At 37.5% G+C, this 18,752-nt stretch overlaps 1 protein-coding gene across 1 annotated transcript in view; it reads right to left on the reverse strand.

Annotated features, from left to right (window-relative positions):
* The window catches only part of RYR2 (ryanodine receptor 2), a 582,989-nt gene that overhangs the window by 185,965 nt on the left and 378,272 nt on the right, over positions 1 to 18,752 (reverse strand). The window contains exons 54-58 of the mRNA XM_052640524.1: positions 18,657 to 18,735; positions 11,690 to 11,779; positions 10,801 to 10,938; positions 2,297 to 2,374; positions 528 to 603 (exon numbers count right to left, since the gene is read on the reverse strand). Coding sequence (XP_052496484.1) covers positions 528 to 603; positions 2,297 to 2,374; positions 10,801 to 10,938; positions 11,690 to 11,779; positions 18,657 to 18,735 — 461 coding nt within the window. The remainder of the gene's footprint in view (positions 1 to 527; positions 604 to 2,296; positions 2,375 to 10,800; positions 10,939 to 11,689; positions 11,780 to 18,656; positions 18,736 to 18,752) is intronic.

Here is an 18,752-nt window from a genome sequence, read left to right on the forward strand (position 1 = left end):
TAAATATTACATACTTATTTTCAGAAATATAATTTTCTTAATAAATTAAGAAAAGATTTTAGAAATGACTAAGGGAATATTAGGTCATTTTAGTATTCAACAAAAACAGCAGGAAAGGGCAAGCAAAAGCATGTAAGAGACAGTATACAACTGGACTGAAGTAAACAACGAGGCTGAGGACAGGAGATACAATGAAATAAGAGAAACATTTAGGCTAGGGGCGGAAGTCATTCAAGGAGGTCTAATTAATTAAGAGGATGAGAAATAAAGATATCTACGGGCTAAGATGAGCAAGAGAGACCATTTGATGTGCCATCAAAATTCTGGGACATGAGGAACTATATACTAGCAATAAGGAAATTAGGAAATAGCATTTCCACCTTGAAACTATTATAACTGTATTTGAACCATTCTAATAAATTAAAGATATAATGAGCTCTTGTGCCAAAAAGACTACTTTATCCTTATCATGCATTCATGGACTCAACCTCTGGTCATTTTTTAATAAGGATTTTTAAAAATATTACCTTTGGCCTCCAGTTCCAGTTTCTTTTTCTTTGCCCATATATTATGGTAGTTTTCAGCCATCATTTCTGCCATGGCCTTAAACAAACAAAATATTTTGCAACTAAGTTATACTTTAAAAGGATATTAGAAAAAGATAATTTTGGTTTCCAATATGTAATATCAAACATGCTTTAAATGAATAAATTATAGTGTTAGTGCTAAAATATATCTAAAAGAAAATTATTTATAATTTCTTATTTATAACCTGAAATTTCAAAGGTTTCTAATGATCTGTGAAATTATAACGTAGTAAATAGCCAGAGATGATTCGATGGGAAAGGTTATTGTTCTTTGAAATGTTTAAAGACACGTGTTTTATTAATTTAATAATGAAACCTCAAACTAGCTATGAACTTTAAAAATATGTCTGTTTACAAGTTTTTATTTCAATTTCTAAAGCTTTACAAGATGATTAAACCTTACTGAATAAACACTGAACACAGGGAACATCCAATGAACAGACTGAATAAATGTCTGTCCCAAACTAGGTGAGAGACCTTGGAGGCTCATTAACTTTTTCTGTGGCCTTTGGACTTTGACAAGATTACCTCTAAGATTCCTTTCACTTAAGACAAGTTTACTATGTCATTTTAACACATTCATACCAGACAATGACAAAAAGGAAGCCAAGATTTAATAATCTTAGATTTTTGTCTTTGTATACTTACTTCTCTTGGAATGATACTAACAATGTCAATATCATTGTGTGATCATTATATTGACCTGTCAACTTATGTCCCATGGTAACAAATTTTATCTTTTCACTCAAATCAGGCATTTCACAGTAGGCTCCTTACTGACAAAAGAGAACTATGGCAGGAGCAAGCAAAATGTTGTCAGTTTGGTTAAATAAACAACTTATGGAGAAGACTCTTGAGAGTCCCTTGGACTGCAAGGAGATCCAACCAGTCCATCCTAAAGGAGATCAGCCCTGGGTGTTCATTGTAAGGACTGATGTTGAAGCTGAAACTCCAATACTTTGGCCACCTGATGTAAAAAGCTGACTCATTGGAAAAGACCCTGATGCTGGGAAAGATTGAGGGCAGGAGGAGAAGGGGATGACAGAGGATGAGGACGGCATCACTGATTCAATGGACATGGGTTTGGGTGGACTCCGGGAGTTGGTGATGGACAGGGAGGCCTGGCGTGCTGCAGTTCATGGGGTCACTAAGAGCTGGACATGACTGAGCGACTGAACCAAACTGAATGGCAGTCTCCAACCTTTTTGGCACCAGGGACTGGTTTCATGGAAGAAATTTTTCCATAGACTCTGGGGGTTCAGGATGACTTAGGCTCAATACATTTACTGTGCACTTTATTTCTATTATTATTATATCAGCTCCACCTCTGATCATCAGGCATCAGATCCCACAGGATGGAGACCCCTGACTTATAACACATATTTTTTCATGAGTAATTAAACTGATCTTTGAGTAGAGCATTATAAATTACTGATTTAGTTTCTTCTTCTTCTATATAATTACATAATTATATTAGGGTTTTAAAAAATAGATATGATCTTTAAAGAAAATATATTATTTGGAGAAAACACCCTGAAAAAGTTCTATCAACTTTCACAGCATTAAAAGCTTAGAGTAAATAATCAATAAATTCCACGGACCTTCTCTATGATCAGTACATTCAATAATTCATGCTGTAAAATACACGTAGGAAATGCATGTATACTTTTTAAAAATGAAATTTGCAGAGTATTTTTTAAAGTACTTACGTGCAGATCTCTGGAGAGTGTGACATTGCTCATGTCAATGGCTCGTGGGCTGTACCCATGGGCGGCATCTACGGAAACCTAGATAATTTACAAAAAATAACAACTCATGAGAAAACCCAGTGGAGAGAGATTTAAGAGTTACTTTGAAAATATAAGGCAAGTAAATTCTCAAATGTACCATCTCCTCAGATAAAATGGGCTAGTAGCTAAACAAGCTGATTTTGCAAATGTTATCTAGCAGATTAAATTATATTTGGGTGTCTGAGAATTATTTCTGGTTGAATAATACATCCCATCATCTTAGGATCTGCCAATCCAGAGAGTTAATGCTCAGGATATGCACAATTCTGAAATATTACCCAAGTCAAAGGATAATTGATTTCTTGAGTTTCTTACAAATTCTTATCAGTTGTAGTGAAATTTACTTCTCCTCACACAAATACTAGCTAATCATAGGTCAGTATTTATAAATGTCTTTATAGGCCAAATAGCAAAGCCCCAGGAAAGCAACTATTCCAAAGAGGACGGTGACTGGGGATCATCTTTGGAAACCAAAATTGTGCCTAACACAAAATCTAAAATCAAAAGCATTATCTGCTCCTTGCTGGAGAATCCCAGGGACGGGGGAGCCTGGTGGGCTGCCATCTATGGGGTCGCACAGAGTCAGACACGACTGAAGTGACTTAGTAGTAGTAGTAGCTACCACCCCGCCCAGTACTAACCTCATTTTGCATCCATACCCAACCTGGTAGCCCAGCCCAGACCCATGGCAATCACCTCTGATTATTCCTCCTCAACTGCTATTATGGATCAGCCACAAAATTCTCTCCCTTCTACCACAAAAACATCTCTGCTATACAACCACTTCCCTCCATATCCATTGTCTTTGCTCTAACTTAGATATTTAATGTTTTTGTTTTTTTGGGGGGATGTATACAACCTCTTCTAAGGAGTTTCTTTCAGCCTTCTATCTCCCCCTTCTCTGACTCCTTCTCTACTCTGTTGTCAGAAATATACTTCCAAAATATTTACTGTGTTATTAAGCCTTTCCACAGCACAGTAAAAATCTGCAGGCCTGGACTAAGTCATATTTGTCTTAGTATTCCCAGAGTCTGGCACAGGCCATCTTTCATAAAATTAGGATTATAAAATGATTGCCAATCTCACAGATATTGAGATATAGCAATCATATGTCTTACAACTAATAAAAAAGTATTAGACTCTCTGAAACTTTTGTTGAATAAATGAATAAAATACAGCTGATGTTGATAACGTTAGTTGTTCCTAAAATAAAATTCTCGGTATTTAATATCCTCTTAGACCATGTTGCTTATATAACTGAAATGTATATCCTCTTGGTTTTACACTGAATTATTGAGACTGATTTAAAGAATGCAAGTAGACATCTCTTTATTCAGAGAGAGATTCTTTTAAAAGTTTTCATCACCTGTTTCTCCTCTTTATATATGCAGAAATCAGAAGACTGGCCAATTTCTTCTATAATCTCAAGTTACCTGGAAAACGTACCCTTTCAGAATTTAATTAACTCTAGTCTTCTTAGCAATAACAATAACAACAAATAACAATCACCATGTGAATGGCTATATGTAAAGCATATAGATTACCTCATTGAAGTTTTAGAACAACTTTGAAAAGGAGATATTGCTATTTGCCATTTTATGTCCGACGCAGGATACAGCATGCTTGGGGCTGGTGCACGGTGATGACCCAGAGAGATGTTATGGGGAGGGAGGTGGGAGGGGGGTTCATGTTTGGGAACGCATGTACACCCGTGGTGGATTCATGTCAATGTATGGCAAAACCAATACAGTATTGTAAATTAAAATAAAGTAAAAAAAAAAAAAAAGAAAAGTAAATACAATGAAATATAAAAAATAAAATAAAATAAAATGAGAAAGAAAGTGATCCAAAATAATCAAATAATTTTAATGACCATCATGTGAATAGTAAACAGAAGAATCAAGGTTTTAAATTAATTATATCTGATTCCAAAGCACTTCTCAAATACCTTAAAACGGCCCCCAATGTCCTGCCTGATTTGGCTCCTGAGACCTCTCTTCCCATCTTGTTGTTAGGCCCTAGCTCCAACTTTATTGCATTCCTTGTTGTTTCTCACAAATGTCAGGCTACTCCCACACCTCAGAGCATGCGCATAACTCGTCACATTCTTCCCCTGGATATGTCTAACTCTCCCAGCTCTATTCAATTTGTCTTCTCCATGAAATCTATTCTGATAACACCATATAAAATTGCAACTTATCCCCACAGGTTATTCAGCTCCCTCCTCTACACTCACAATCTGCCTTTCCATGCTGGTTTCTCTTTCCATAATATTGATCATATTGTGATATAACATGTAATTTACTTAAATCTATTGTTTACTTTCCCCATAAGCAGGAAACTCCATGAGAGCAGAGGTGTTTGTCTATTTTGTTCAGGGAACTATCTGAAAAGCTTAGGACAGTGCATGGAACATAGAAGGTGCTCAGGAAATATCTACTGAAAGAATGAATGAATCATTCCTCTATCTTAGCCTATATTTTAGTTCAAAATAGGTAACAAAGCACAAGCTGGAATCACGACTGCCGGGAGAAATATCAATAACCTCAGATATGCAGATGACACCACACTTATAGCAGAAAGCGAAGAACTAAAGAGCCTCTTCATGAAAGTGAACGAGGAGAGTGAAAACGTTTGCTTGAAACTCTACATTCAGAAAACTAAGATCACGGCATCCAATCCCATCATTTCATGGCAAATAGATGGGTAAACAATGGAAACAGTGACAGACTTTATTTTCAGGGGCTCCAAACTCACTGCAGATGGTGACTGCAGCCATGAAATTCAAAGACACTTGCTCCTTGGAAGAAAAGTTATGACCAACCTAGATAGCATATTAAAAAGCAGAGACATTACTTTGCCAACAAAGGTCTGTCTAGTCAAAGCTATGGTTTTTCCAATAGTCATGTATGGATGTGAGAGCTGGACTCTAAAGAAAGCTGAGCACTGAAGAATTGATGGTTTTGAACTGTGGTGTTGGAGAAGACTCTTGAGAGTCCCTTGGACAGCAAGGAGATCCAACCAGTCCATCCTAAAGATCAGTCCTGAATATTCATTGGAAGGACTGATGGGTGCTGAAGCTAAAACTCTAATACCTTGGCCACCTGATGTAAAGAACTGAGTCACTTGAAAAGACCCTGATGCTGGGAAAGATTGAAGGCAGGAGAAGGGGATGACAGAGGATGAGATGATTGGATGGCATCACCAACTCAATGGATACAAGTTTGAGTAAACTCCAGGGGTTGGTGATGGACAGGGAGGCCTGGCATGCTGCAATCCATGGGGTCACAAAGAGTCGGATACGACTGAGTGACTGAACTGAACTGAGGTAACAAATTTCACCCATCCTCTTCTCCTTCTTAGGTTAGAAGCATATTTTAAAAATTTGTTTAAATAATGTATATTCTACATGTGTGATAAAAACTAGATACAAGAAAATAAAATTGGGGGTAAAAAAGTAACAATTAAGAACCTGTGGAATACACCTTAAATTGCCAGAAATGTCCTCTTTCTCTGCTGACATGACTATTAAGTCAAATTTCACCAGTTTAGCACCTCAAATCAGATCTCCCCACTTCTAATTCTATCAGCATTGTTACACTCATTCTTTTTTATTAAAGTAGAGTTGATTTACAATGTTGCACTCATTTTTGCTGTACAGCAGTGATTCAGTTACACACACACACACATTTATATATATTCTTTGTTCACATTCTTTTCCATTATAGCTTATCCCAGGATACTGAGTATAGTTCCCCGTGCTGTACAGTAGGACTGTGCTGTTTATCCATCCCCTCTATGTATAATAGTTTGCATCTGTTAGTGCAAACTCACAGTCCTTCCCTTTCCCACTCCTTCCCCTTGGCAACCACAAATCTATTCTCTATGTTTGCACGGCTGTTTCTGTTTAATAGATAAGTTGATTTGTGTCATATTTTATTGATAGATTCTCCATTTAGGTATACACTCTATTCGATATTCTATCAAGTTATTGGCTTTGTCTATGCCCATATATTATCTTAATATGCAAATTATCTTAATATGCAAATTATAAAACTGTAATTGAGTAGTAAATTTCCTGAAATCATGCTTACAATGATCATAAGGTCCACTGTTGACTGCAATATATGCTCACCACACTCTTAAGTGATTTGTAAGCATTACGATGCAATCCTCATAATAACCTTGTAAATTAGATGCTCTTTGCTATTTTATTTTTAAAAGGAGAAAACTGCAGCATAGAAAGGTTAAGCAGTGTGCCCAAGCTCATAGAAAAGCTATCTACTCCACGGCAAGGCCAGGATTTCAAACCCAGATCTTGCTGAGTTAAATACAGGCCACTTCTGCCTTGCAGAGAGAGTGCTGAATCCCAGCAGAAGGAAATGAAGAATACCAGCTCAGAATTATGTCAACAAGTGATCTCAATTCATCCAAGTATACAGTCCTTAATATAAAGTGATGCCATCAAAAGTGTTCCTTAATTTATTCAAGAGTGTACCTATCACATAATAGAAAATATCTTTATAATCACATGGGAAATCAACACTGGAGAGAAGAATGACATTAAGAAGTTTGGCAAGATGATAACTGAAAAAGATGATAATACTGTAAGGTTAGTAATCAAGAAATGATAATCCATTTTAACATTTCAAATTATATTGGATTATGTTTCAATAATGTTAGGGTGAAAATAATGACAAGGATTATAAATATATTTGCAGCATTTGCTGCTTTCTGTTTCTGACACTGATAGAAATATTCTTTCTTTACTAAAAGTCAAAGTACCACAAACACAAACAAGCTCTTTTATTTACCTTAGAAAAAATGCTTCTTGGCATTAAAAATATATAAATAATAATGGTAATCATGCGTTACCATCTACTGAGGTAAACAGACTAAGTAATGTGCCCAGAAGTTTATTTCTACAGAGTGGAGGTCCCAGGATTGGGATGTCCCTAGGGCTGTCCCTCTTAATCCATACATCTAGCATGGGCACGTCCTAATATTTTTGAATGACACAGGGGGTTTAAAAATACATGTCATATATCACACATGTCACTGAAAATCAGTAAGACTTGAGTGATGGTTATATGGGTATCATATAAAGTCATATTTATTGAGGGCTTAATGGGCACTGAAAACTACATTATGAGCTAAAGGGGAAGTAAGGAAAAAAGGAAATAAACACAACATTTTTTAGCACTCTCGAGAAAAGTTTAATTCAGCAAAACAATGAATTTTCCTGGGGTTAAAGAAAAAGGTAATCCTTTTCTGACAATGGATTGGTTATAGTTTACACCTTATAATTTACAGAGTCTGTAATGACTTTCAATGTTTTAGAATCAGTTTCTTAAATCTGGGGTAAGATTTTATATCTAACATGATCCAGAACCATTTTGGAGCTTGTTATGTTTCATCGTCAGTTACCTTTTTTTTTTTTTTTTTCTTTTTCAGGGGTGTTTGCAAAAGTATGCAACCCATCAGTTACTTTAATCTTCAGGTGAGCATGGCTAAAACCATAGAATGACCCTTTGCTCCTCTTCCTTTGCTGGTATTCGAGAAATATTCTAGAGACAGGACAGGGAGAGGCTACTTAGCAGTCGGCCCTACCCACTCCGACAGCAGTGGTGAGAAAACATCTGGCAAAGGCAGCAACAAGGGAATGGAGTACCCCTTATTCTGCGGCAGCCCCTCCCCTGCCTTCTCTGGGCTGTGCTCCAGCATGCTATATAGGCCCAGTTTTTTCTGGCTAAGAGAAGGTCTTTTTCCTTATCTGCCTTCTACCATTTCTACTATTTAGTACTGACTCACAGAACTGGGACCATTATTATTTCAAAGGGCATGCTCTCATTCAACACAAGCAGTTTTAAATTGCTGCTACTGCTGCTGCTAAGTCGCTTCAGTCGTGTCCGACTCTGTGCGACCCCATAGACAGCAGCCCATCAGGTTCCCCCGTCCCTGGGATTCTCCAGGCAAGAACACTGGAGTGGGTTGCCATTTCCTTCTCCAATGCATGAAAGTGAAAAGTCAAAGTGAAGTCGCTCAAGTCGTGCCCGACTCTTAGCGACCCCATGGACTGCAGCCTACCAGGCTCCTCCGTCCACGGGGTTTTCCAGGCAGGAGTACTGGAATGGGTTGCCATTGCCTTCTCCAGTTTTTAGAGCCCATAATTTTTGCTATCAAGAGTGGGGGAGAATCTATGTTTCCTGGCAAAGCTTCACGTCACCTCCATTATGTAATAATTTCCTTATTTCCTATACAATTTAGAGGAAAAAAAAGAAAAACCCAGATAATCCCATTCTCTGCATTCTGAGTACCTTGTATGTATCACTAGCCTCAATCTTATCATTGGAGTAGGTTTAACCTGACTGTCTCTAACACCTGTGAGTCTTTTGGAACAGAATCAGATCTTATTATCTTTATATTCCTATGGCCCAGGACTCAGTTTGTGCTCAATATTTGCTTAAACAGATTAAAACAAAATGGAATTTAGTTAGAAATATGTGCAATCATGGTAACAGGAAGAGTATGCTTTTACAAACTTCTATGTTCATGATACTTAAGAGAATTTGATGTAAAATATGCACCTGGCTTCCAGATGGTGCTAGTTGTGGAGAATCTGCCTGCCAATGCAGGAGACAAAGAGACCCAGGTTCGACCCCTGGGTCAGGAAGATCCCCTAGAGCTGGAAATGGCACCCCACTCCAGCATTCTTGCCTGGAAAATTGCACGGGCAGAGGAGTCTGCTGGGCTACATTCCACAGGGCCAGAAAGAGTTGAACACGACTGAGTGACTGAGCAGAGTAGGCCCAAATCAGAACTTAAATCTATTTAACAGTATATTGCAAATGTGCAGCATGCGAAACACATGCTTTGAATGTCTTCATTTTCTTTTTTCAAAAATGTTATCCATATAAATGGCAGCAAAAAACACAATATTTTGGCTAAACCAAATATAGTGACCCAAGCAGTTTGAAAGGGACAAGGTCAGGTTTAGCGCCTAGGAGAAATCAAAGAGCCAGCTGGTATCTCGTCAAGGCTAGGTTCTCTTCCAACAACAAAGAGACAGCTCTACACATGGACATCACCAGATGGTCAAGACCAAAATAAGATTGATTAAATTCTTTGCAGAAGATGGAGAAGCTCTATATAGTCAACAAAAACAAGACCTGGAGCTGACTGTGGCTCATATCATGAGACCTTATTTAAAAATTCAGACTTAAATTGAAGAAAGTAGGGAAAATCATTCAGGCCATTCAGGTATCATCTAAATCAAATCCCTTATGATTATACAGTAGAAGTGACAAACAGATTCAAAGAATTAGATCTGATAGACAGAGCGCCTAAAGAATTATGGAGGGAGGTTCATAACACTGTACAGGAGGCAGTGACCAAAACCCAGACCAAATTCCAAAGAAAAAGAAATTCAAGAAGGCAAAGTGTTTGGTACTTTGCCAACAAAGGTCCATATAATCAAAGCTATGGTTTTTCCAGTAGTCATGTATGGATGTGACAGCTGGACCATAAAGAAGGTTGAGTGCCGAAGAATTGATGCTCTCAAAATGTGGTGCTGGAGAAGACTCTTGAAAGTCCCCTGGATAGCAAGGAAATCAACCCAGAAGATTCACTGGAAGGACTGAGGCTGAAGCTGAAGCTCCAATACTCTGGCCACCTGAGGCAAAGAGCTGACTCACTGGGAAAGACCCTGATGCTGCAAAAGATTGAGGGCAGGAGGAAAAGTGGGAGACACAGGATAAGATGGTTGGATGGCATCACTGACTCAATGGACATGATTTTGAGCAAACTCTGGAATATAGTGAAGGACAAGGAAGCCTGGTATGGTGCAGTCCATGGGATTGCAAAGAGTCGGACACAACCTAGCAACTGAACAACAACAAAGGTTCTCAAGGTCAAGGCTGTCCTTACTGTGCCCTCTTGAGCACAGAAGCCCCACAGCCACGCTCTGCTCAGTTGACTGACTTCCTTGACTTGGCCCACTAACAGTGTGCTCTTTCATGCCTGCTCTGCCTGTCCAGTTGTGTATCTTCCCTTTGCAAGTACATCCATGGACACTTTAGATCCATACCACTACTGTCTGACCACTCCACTAGCCCCTAAGAACCAACCTGCTGTTCTTATTGGCAAGGAGACAAAACCTCTATAGACAACCTAATTGTAGGTAAGGAACACATTTATTAATATACCTTCAAGACTTTATCATCAGGTACTCCTTTATATACCATCAGGAGAAGTCCAACCTGACAGATAAACTCCAAGGCCTAAGCATACTTAAAGAAAAAGTAAACTTTCTAAACTTTATATTAGACTTCAGAATTTTCAAATTAGTTGTTGTGGAAAAAACAATAATTAAATGAAATACCCAAATTATTTTAAAGTGACACAAACATCACTGTGATATTTACCTGACTTGTCTGAGAAATACGACGAGTACGGTTATAAAGGGCCATGCTGTCTCCCTCTCGGGTCCTTTCAATTCTCCATCCCCAAGCCAGCATAGTTTTTAAAGATTCTTTGATTGGCCAGCGATAAATTTCTTTTTCCTAGGAAAAAAAAAAAAAGGATAGCATATTATGAACCTAAATAAAAGTTTAAAATATTGAATGCTTCGTTCTGAAATACTCTACCTTCACCTAAACATTTTTGATTAGCACTGTTCATTTAAAAATTAAAAAGGAAAGTAAAAATTCTGAAGAGCAGAGTGTGAGTTGAAATCTAGTTTGACTAATGCTGCTAAGAGGGATCCTGGCTTACTATAGCATGAGGTTAATTTTCTTTTAGTTTCCCTAGAAAGCAGCAACACTATTAGGAAAAAGTTCCAGATTATATGACATGTGCTTGACGGCTTTTCTACAATCTGAATAAACAGAGAAGTAACTTACTCTATAAGCAGAGAGCCAGAAAATCCTTTACAGTTCATTTGTCAAGATACTGCTTTTCCCCCAAAAGAAGTAAAGCACATGAAAACATAAATAATAAAAATATTTAAATATATTACTTCATTATAGCAACAAAAGACTCTTTAGATTGATAAGAATATTTTCTAAAGTTCTTAAAAATATAAGAGAGGCATAATTTTTTTTTAATACAGAAAAATATTACATAGAAAGGAGAATAACCAGTTAAATACTGACAGAAAATGGGATTATGAAGAAGACGACAAAAAAATGTAAAAAGGAGACCTTTGAGAAAGGGTAAAAATAGAATGTATAAAGAAGACATTTTAATAAGAAATTTACATAGCAAAATCTTCCACCCCCAAATTAAAGCTACGTAAACTTAAAAAAAAGTCACCTTTTCAGATAATAGTTTATATGGCTTCATTAATGGTTGAACTTTAGATGAGTCTGAATATATTTCTCCATAAATCCATCCATTTGCCAACTAAAAAAAATCAAAATTGTTTTACATGCATTAATTTCAGAGTGTAGGTGTGCATGTGTTTAAGTATGTACTTGATAAATCTAAAATCAACCAAGATAAGCATTAAGGTTTGAACTTTTATCCAGTATAAGTCAATATAAAGATTTTCATCCTAGTCAATATTATTCTGAGTAATCACCCGGAACAATTTTTTGTTTGTTTGTTTCTCAGACCAATTTTGTTTGTTTGTTTTCCTGCAGCCTTTATAGGGAAAGTGGTGAGTCTTAACAACTGTACCACCAGGGAATTTCCTGGAATACATTTTTTTTATGCAGAGATGAATAGCATCCAGCCTTCCTTAGAAAGATCTGTAATTATGTCAATCACCCTCCCCTAGGAGGAAGCTACAGGCTGCACAGCCAATGTGATATTCATTTTAGCTCATCCTGTTTAACTAAGGACCTCAACCTGTGACATGTGTATGTGAGACACTCATTTTAATCTGAAGTTGCTGTTTAATTTGGAAGCCTCCCTAAATAGTGCTATTTGTTTTGCTATTCCTATGTTCAATGACGTAGCAACACATTTGTCCCACATGCTTTTGCCCATATAATTTGGCACACTTCACTGTTTCCCTGTATGTCTATGGAATCTGAGTAACTAAGCTGAAACAGCTCAGGACTGCTTTCCTGTAAACTTCCTCTCCATTACCACCCCCCAACAGCTTAGTACCTTTAAATAGGGCAGATACTTTACTCTTACTGACTCACCTACTAACATGGTTAACTTACTGAACAAAGATAAGTCACGTGCTTAACAAAACAAAAATGGGGTTTCTGCACATGAGTTCCCAATCATGGAACTCATGTACACCCGTGGTGGATTCATGTCAATGTATGGCAAAACCAATACAGTATTGTAAAGTAAAATAAAGTAAAAATAAAAATTAAAAACAAAAAACAAAAAAACAAAAGTGGGGTTTCTTAGAGGAAGGAAGGGACTGGTTGGCCAGGGCAAGGATTGAAATTGGGTAATACTGAATTGCCACATAACACAAGCATCTTTTGGAACCACTGCTGTTTGATTTTCCCTTCAGCAAAGCAGTATATCCTCATTTTAGATTCCTGCATCATCTCAACTTAATTTCTCTGACAAACCTATTTCAACCATCTTCTCTCAAGTTTTACCAGGCTCAACTGAAATGTGACAACTGTGCATATATTTCCTCTCAAAAAAATCTCATAAAAGTACGTAGGACTTATGTCACACATTGGGACCACTTAGTTATCTCATTCGAGTCGCTCCTCTTTTATCGACAATGCAAATAAAACATGCCATCTTGCCCTGTAAGGGAACTGAAGATCTACTTAGTGATAAGAGATGCAACTGAAGACTAGAAGATGTGAATAATTACTAAATTCTGATTTAAAATTTTCAAGATCTTTTTGTAATGTAAAATTACACATAAAAGGTAAACTTTTCTTAAAAGATTTCTGGATGCAGAGTCACTATGTCTTACTGAATTTGTCTTCCCGAGTTTATTTTTGTGTATGATGTTAGGAAGTGTTCTAATATTATTCATTTACATGCAGCTGTCCAGTTTTCCCAGCACCATTTATTGAAGAGGCTGTCTTTGCCCCATTGTATTCTTGCCTCTATTGCCAAAAATAAGGTACCCATAGGTGCATGGGTTTATTTCTGGGCTTTCTATCTTGTTCCATTGGTTTATATTTCTGGTTTTGTGCCAGTACCATATTGTCTTGATGACTGTAGCTTTGTAGTATAATCGGAAATCAGGAAGGTTGATTTTGCTAGCTCTATTCTTCTTTCTCAACACTGCTTTGGCTATTGGAGTATTTTGTGTTTCCATATGAATTGTGAAATTTTTTGTTCTAGTTCTGTGAAAAATGCCATTGGTAATTTGACAGGGATTGCACTGACTCTGTAGAGTGCATTTGGTAGTACAGTCATTTTCACAGCATTTATTCTTCCTACACAGGAACATGGAATATCTCTCCATCTGTTTATGTCATCTTTGATTTCTTTCATTAGTGTCTTATACTTTTCTGTGTATAGTTCTTTTGTCTCCTTACATAAGTTTATACCTAGATATTTAATTCTTTTTGTTGCAATGGTGAATGGGATTGACACCTTAATTTTTCCTTCTGATTTTTCATGGTTAGTATATAGAAATGCAAGTCATTTCTGTGTATTCATTCTGCAACTTTGCTAAATTCACTGATTAGCTCTAGTAATTTTTTGATACTATCTTTAGAATTTTCTTCTTCTCTTGGCTTCCCTGGTGGCTCAGATGGTAAAGTGTCTGTCTACAATGCGGGAGACCTGGGTTCGATCCCTGGCTCGAGAAGATCCTCTGGAGAAGGAAATGGCAACCCACTCTAGTACTCTTGCCTGGAGAATCCCATGGATGGAGGAGTGTGGTAGGCTATAGTCCATGGGGTTGCAAAAAGTCAGACACGACTGAGCTACTTCACTTTCTTTAGAGTTTTCTATGTACAGAATCATGTCATCTGCAAACAGAGCTTTACTTCTTTTCTGATCTAGATTCATTTTTCTTTGATTGCTGTAGCTAGGACTTCCAGACCTATGCTGCATAATAGTGGTGAAAGTGGACACCCTTGATCTTAGGGGGAATGCTTTCAGTTTTTCACCATTGAGAATAATGTTTGCCGTAGGCTTATCATATATGGCCTTTACTACGTTGAGGTAAGTTCCTTCTATGCCCATTTTTTGAAGTTTTCATTATACATGGGTGCTGAATTTTGTCAGAGGCTTTTTTCTGCATCTATTGAGATTATCATATGGTTTTTATCTTCAATTTGTCAATATGGTGTATCACACTGACTGATTTGCATATATTGAAGAATCTTTGCATCCCTGGAATAAACCCAACTTGATCGTGGTGTATGAGCTTTTTGATGTGTTGCTGAATTCTGTTTGCAAAAATTTTGTTGAGGATTTTTGCATGTATGTTCATCAGTGATATTGGTAGTTTTCTTTTTTTGTGTTGTCTTTGTCTGGCTTTGGTTATCAGAGTGATGGTGGCCTTGTAGAACGAGTTTGGAAGTGTTCCTTCCCCTATAATTTTTTGAAAGAGTTTTAGAAGAATAAGCATTAGCTATTCTCTACATGTTTGACAGAATTATCCTGTGAAGCCATCTGGTCCCGGGCTTTTGTTCTTTGGGAGATTTTTGATCACAGCTTCCATTTCAGTGCTTATAACTGGGTTGTTCATAATTTCTATTTCTTCTTGGTTCAGTCCTGGAAGACTGTCCATTCCTAAGAATCTATCCATTTCTTCCAGGTTATCCATTTTATTGCCATATAGTTGTTCATAATAGTCTCTTAAAATCCTTTCTATTTCTGCACTGTCTGTTATAACCTCTCCTTTTTCATTTCTAATTTTGTTGATTTTATTTCTTCTCTCTTCTTTTCTTGATGAGTCTGGATAAGGCTTCTTCTTTGGTTCTTCTCAAAGAACCAGCTTTTAGTTTTATTAATCTTCAGTATACTTTAATTTCTTTTCCATTTATTTCTGCTCTGATCTTTATGATTTCTTTCCTTCTACTAATTTTGGGGGCTTTTTTGATCTTATTTTCCCAGTTGTTTTAGGTGTAAAGTTAGGTTGTCTATTTGAAGCTTTTCTTGTTTCTTGAGGTAGGATTGTATTGCTATAAACCTCCCTCTTAGAACTGCTTTTGCAGAATCCCATAGGTTTTGAGTTGTGTTTTCATTGTCATTTGTTTCTAGAAATTTTTTTATTTCTCTTTTGATTTCTTCAGTAACCTGTTGGTTATTTAGAAACATGTTGTTTGTGTCTCTTACAATTTTTTTTCTTATAATTTGTATCTAGTCTCACAGTGTTGTGGTTGGAGATGATGCTTGATACAACTTTAATCTTCTTAAATTTTACTGAGGTTTGATTTGTGACCCAAGATGAGGTTAATCCTGGAGAATGTTCTATGTGCACTTGAGAAGAAGGTGTATGCTTCTGCATTTGGATGGAATGTCCTGAAGATAGTGAGATCCATCTCATCTAATGTATCATTTAAGACTTGTGTATCCTTGTTAATTTTCTGTTTTGATGCTCTATCCATTGGTGTAAGTGGGGTGTTAATGTCTCCTACTGTTACTGTGTTACTCTTAATTTCTCCTTTTATGTCTGTTAGTATTTGCCTTATGTATTGAGGTGCTCCTATGTTGGGTTCATAGATATTTACAATTGTTATGTCTTCCTCTTGGATTGATCCCTTGATCATTATGTAGTGTCCTTCCTTATCTCTTGTAATCTTCTTTATTTTAAGGTCTATTTTGTCTGATATGAGGATTGCTACTCCAGCTTTCTTTTGCTTCCCATTTGCAGGAAATATATTTTTCCATCCTCTCACCTTCAGTCTACATGTATGTGTCTTTAGGTCTGAAGTGGGTTTCTTGTAGACAGCATATATTTATATGGGTCTTGATTTTGTATCCAATCAGCCAGCCTGTGTCTTTTGGTTGGAGCATTTAGTCCATTTACATTTAAAGTAATTATTGATATACATGTTCCTATTGGCATTTTCTTAATTGTTTGGGGTTGATTTTGTATATCTTTTTTCTTCTCTTGTGTTTCTTGACTATATAAGTCCCTTTAACATTTGTTGTAAAGCTGGTTTGCTGGTACTGAATTCTCTTAACTTTTGCTTATCTGAAAAGCTTTTTATTCCTGCATCAATTCTGAATGAGATCCTTGCCAGGTACAGTAATCTTGGCTGTAGATTTTTCCCTTTCCATACTTTAAATACTTCCTGCCATTCCCTTCTGGCCTACAGAGTTTCTGCTGAAAGATCAGTTGTTAAGAGTATGGGGTTTCCCTTGTATGTTACTTGTTGCTTCTCCCTTGCTGCTTTTAATATTCTTTCTTTGCATTTAGTCTTTGTTAGTTTGATTAGATTGTATGTCTCTTGGCATGTTTCTCCTTGTGTTTATCCTGTATGGGACTCTTTGTGCCTCTTGGACTTGATTTGACTGTTTGCTTTTCCATGTTGGGGATATTTTCAACTATAATCTCTTCAAAAATTTTCTCATACCCTTTCTTTTTCTCTTCATCTTTTGTGACCCCTATAACTGGTGTGTTTGATATTGTTTGATATTGTCCCAGAGGTTTCTGAGACTGTCCTCAGTTCTTTTCATTCTTTTTACTTTATTCTGCTATTCAGAAGCTATTTTCACCATCTGATCTTCCAGCTCACTGATTTGTTCTTCTGCTTCAGATATTCTGCTACTGATTCCTTCCAGAGTATTTTTAATTTCAGTAATTGTGTTGTTTGTCTCTGTATGTTTATTTTTTAATTCTTCTGGGTCTTTGTTAATTGATTTTTGCATTTTCTCCATTTTGTTTTTGAGGGTTTTTTAAATCATTTTTACTATCATTATTCTGAATTCTTTTTCAGGTAGTTTGCCTATTTCCTCTTCATTTATTTCGACTTCAGTGTTTCTAGTTTGTTCCTTCATTTGTATAATATTTCTCTGACTTTTCATTATTTCTTTTAACTTATTGTGTTTGAGGTCTCCTTTTCCCAGGCTTCAAGGCTGAATTCTTTCTTCCTTTTTGTTTCTGCCCTTCTAATGTTGCTCCAAGGGTTTGTGTAAGCCACTTAGGGTGAGATTTGTGCTGATTTTTTGTGTTTGTTTTTCCTCTGATGGGCAAGGCTGAGTGAGGGGGTAATCCTGTCTGCTGATGACTGGGTTTACGTTTTGTTTGTTGTTTAGATGAGGGGTCCTACACAGGGTGCTAATAGTGGTTGGGTGATGCCAGGTCTTGTATTCAAGCGGTTTCCTTTGTGTGAGTTTTCCCTATTTGATACTCCCTAGGGCTACTTCTGGAGAAGGCGATGGCACCCCACTCCAGTACTCTTGCCTGGAAAATCCCATTGACGGAGAAGCCTGGTGGGCTGCAGTCCATGGGGTCGCTGAGTCAGACACGACTGAGCGACTTCACTTTCACTTTTCACTTTCATGCACTGGAGAAGGAAATGGCAACGCACTCCAGTTTTCTTGCCTGGAGAATCCCAGGGATGGCGGAGCCTGGTAGGCTGCCGTCTGTGGGGTCGCACAGAGTCAGACACGACGGAAGCAACTTAGCAGCAGCAGGTACTTCTCTGGAGAAGGCAGTGGAAACCCACTCCAGTACTCTTGCCTGGAAAATCCCACAGGCAGAGGAGCCTGGTAGGCTGTAGTCCATGGGGTTGCTATGAGTCGGGCACGACTGAGAGACTTCACTTTCACTTTTCACTTTCATGCATTGGAGAAGGAAATGGCAACCCACTCCAGTGTTCTTGCCTGGAGAATCCCAGTGATGGGGGAGCCCAGTGGGCTGCCATCTATGGGGTCGCACAGAGTCGGACATGACTGAAGCGACTTAGCAGCAGCAGCAGCAGCAGTGCTACTTTTCTGGTAGTCTAGAGTCCTGGAGTCAGTGCTCCCACTCCAAAGGCTCAGGGCTTGATCTCGAGTTTGCGTGGGTCTATATATTCTTTTCCTCTGGTCAAGTACTCCTGTCTGCTCTCAGCTGGTGTTCTTTATGCGCTTCTGTGTTTGAAGGTGTATTCCTGATGTATCCGTGGAGAGATGTACTCCACATCCACCTACTCCTTCATCATCTTTTCTCTCTAACACTGTGCTTTTTATGAACACAAATATTCTTATTCATAGGTGTATCCTACATACATCAGTGGTAGAGCTAAATATTATATTAGCAAATCATAAGTAAATGTTCTTTCCGAATCTAATGCTCTTACTTGAAAGTAGAAAATTGGCATAGTCAGAAATATGTGAGCCAGAATCAGTCATTAGGCACATTCATTAATGATTGAGAATGTGATTTTCTGACTGTTACCTTATCCATTGACCACTTGTCATGTGCATGTTCTGCATATTTGTTAATGAAGTATTCCAACTTCTCAGGAATTGTAATACTATGAGAAAAACAAAG

Source organism: Budorcas taxicolor, chromosome 5 (assembly GCF_023091745.1).
Source record: "Budorcas taxicolor isolate Tak-1 chromosome 5, Takin1.1, whole genome shotgun sequence".
Taxonomy (NCBI): domain Eukaryota; kingdom Metazoa; phylum Chordata; class Mammalia; order Artiodactyla; family Bovidae; genus Budorcas; species Budorcas taxicolor.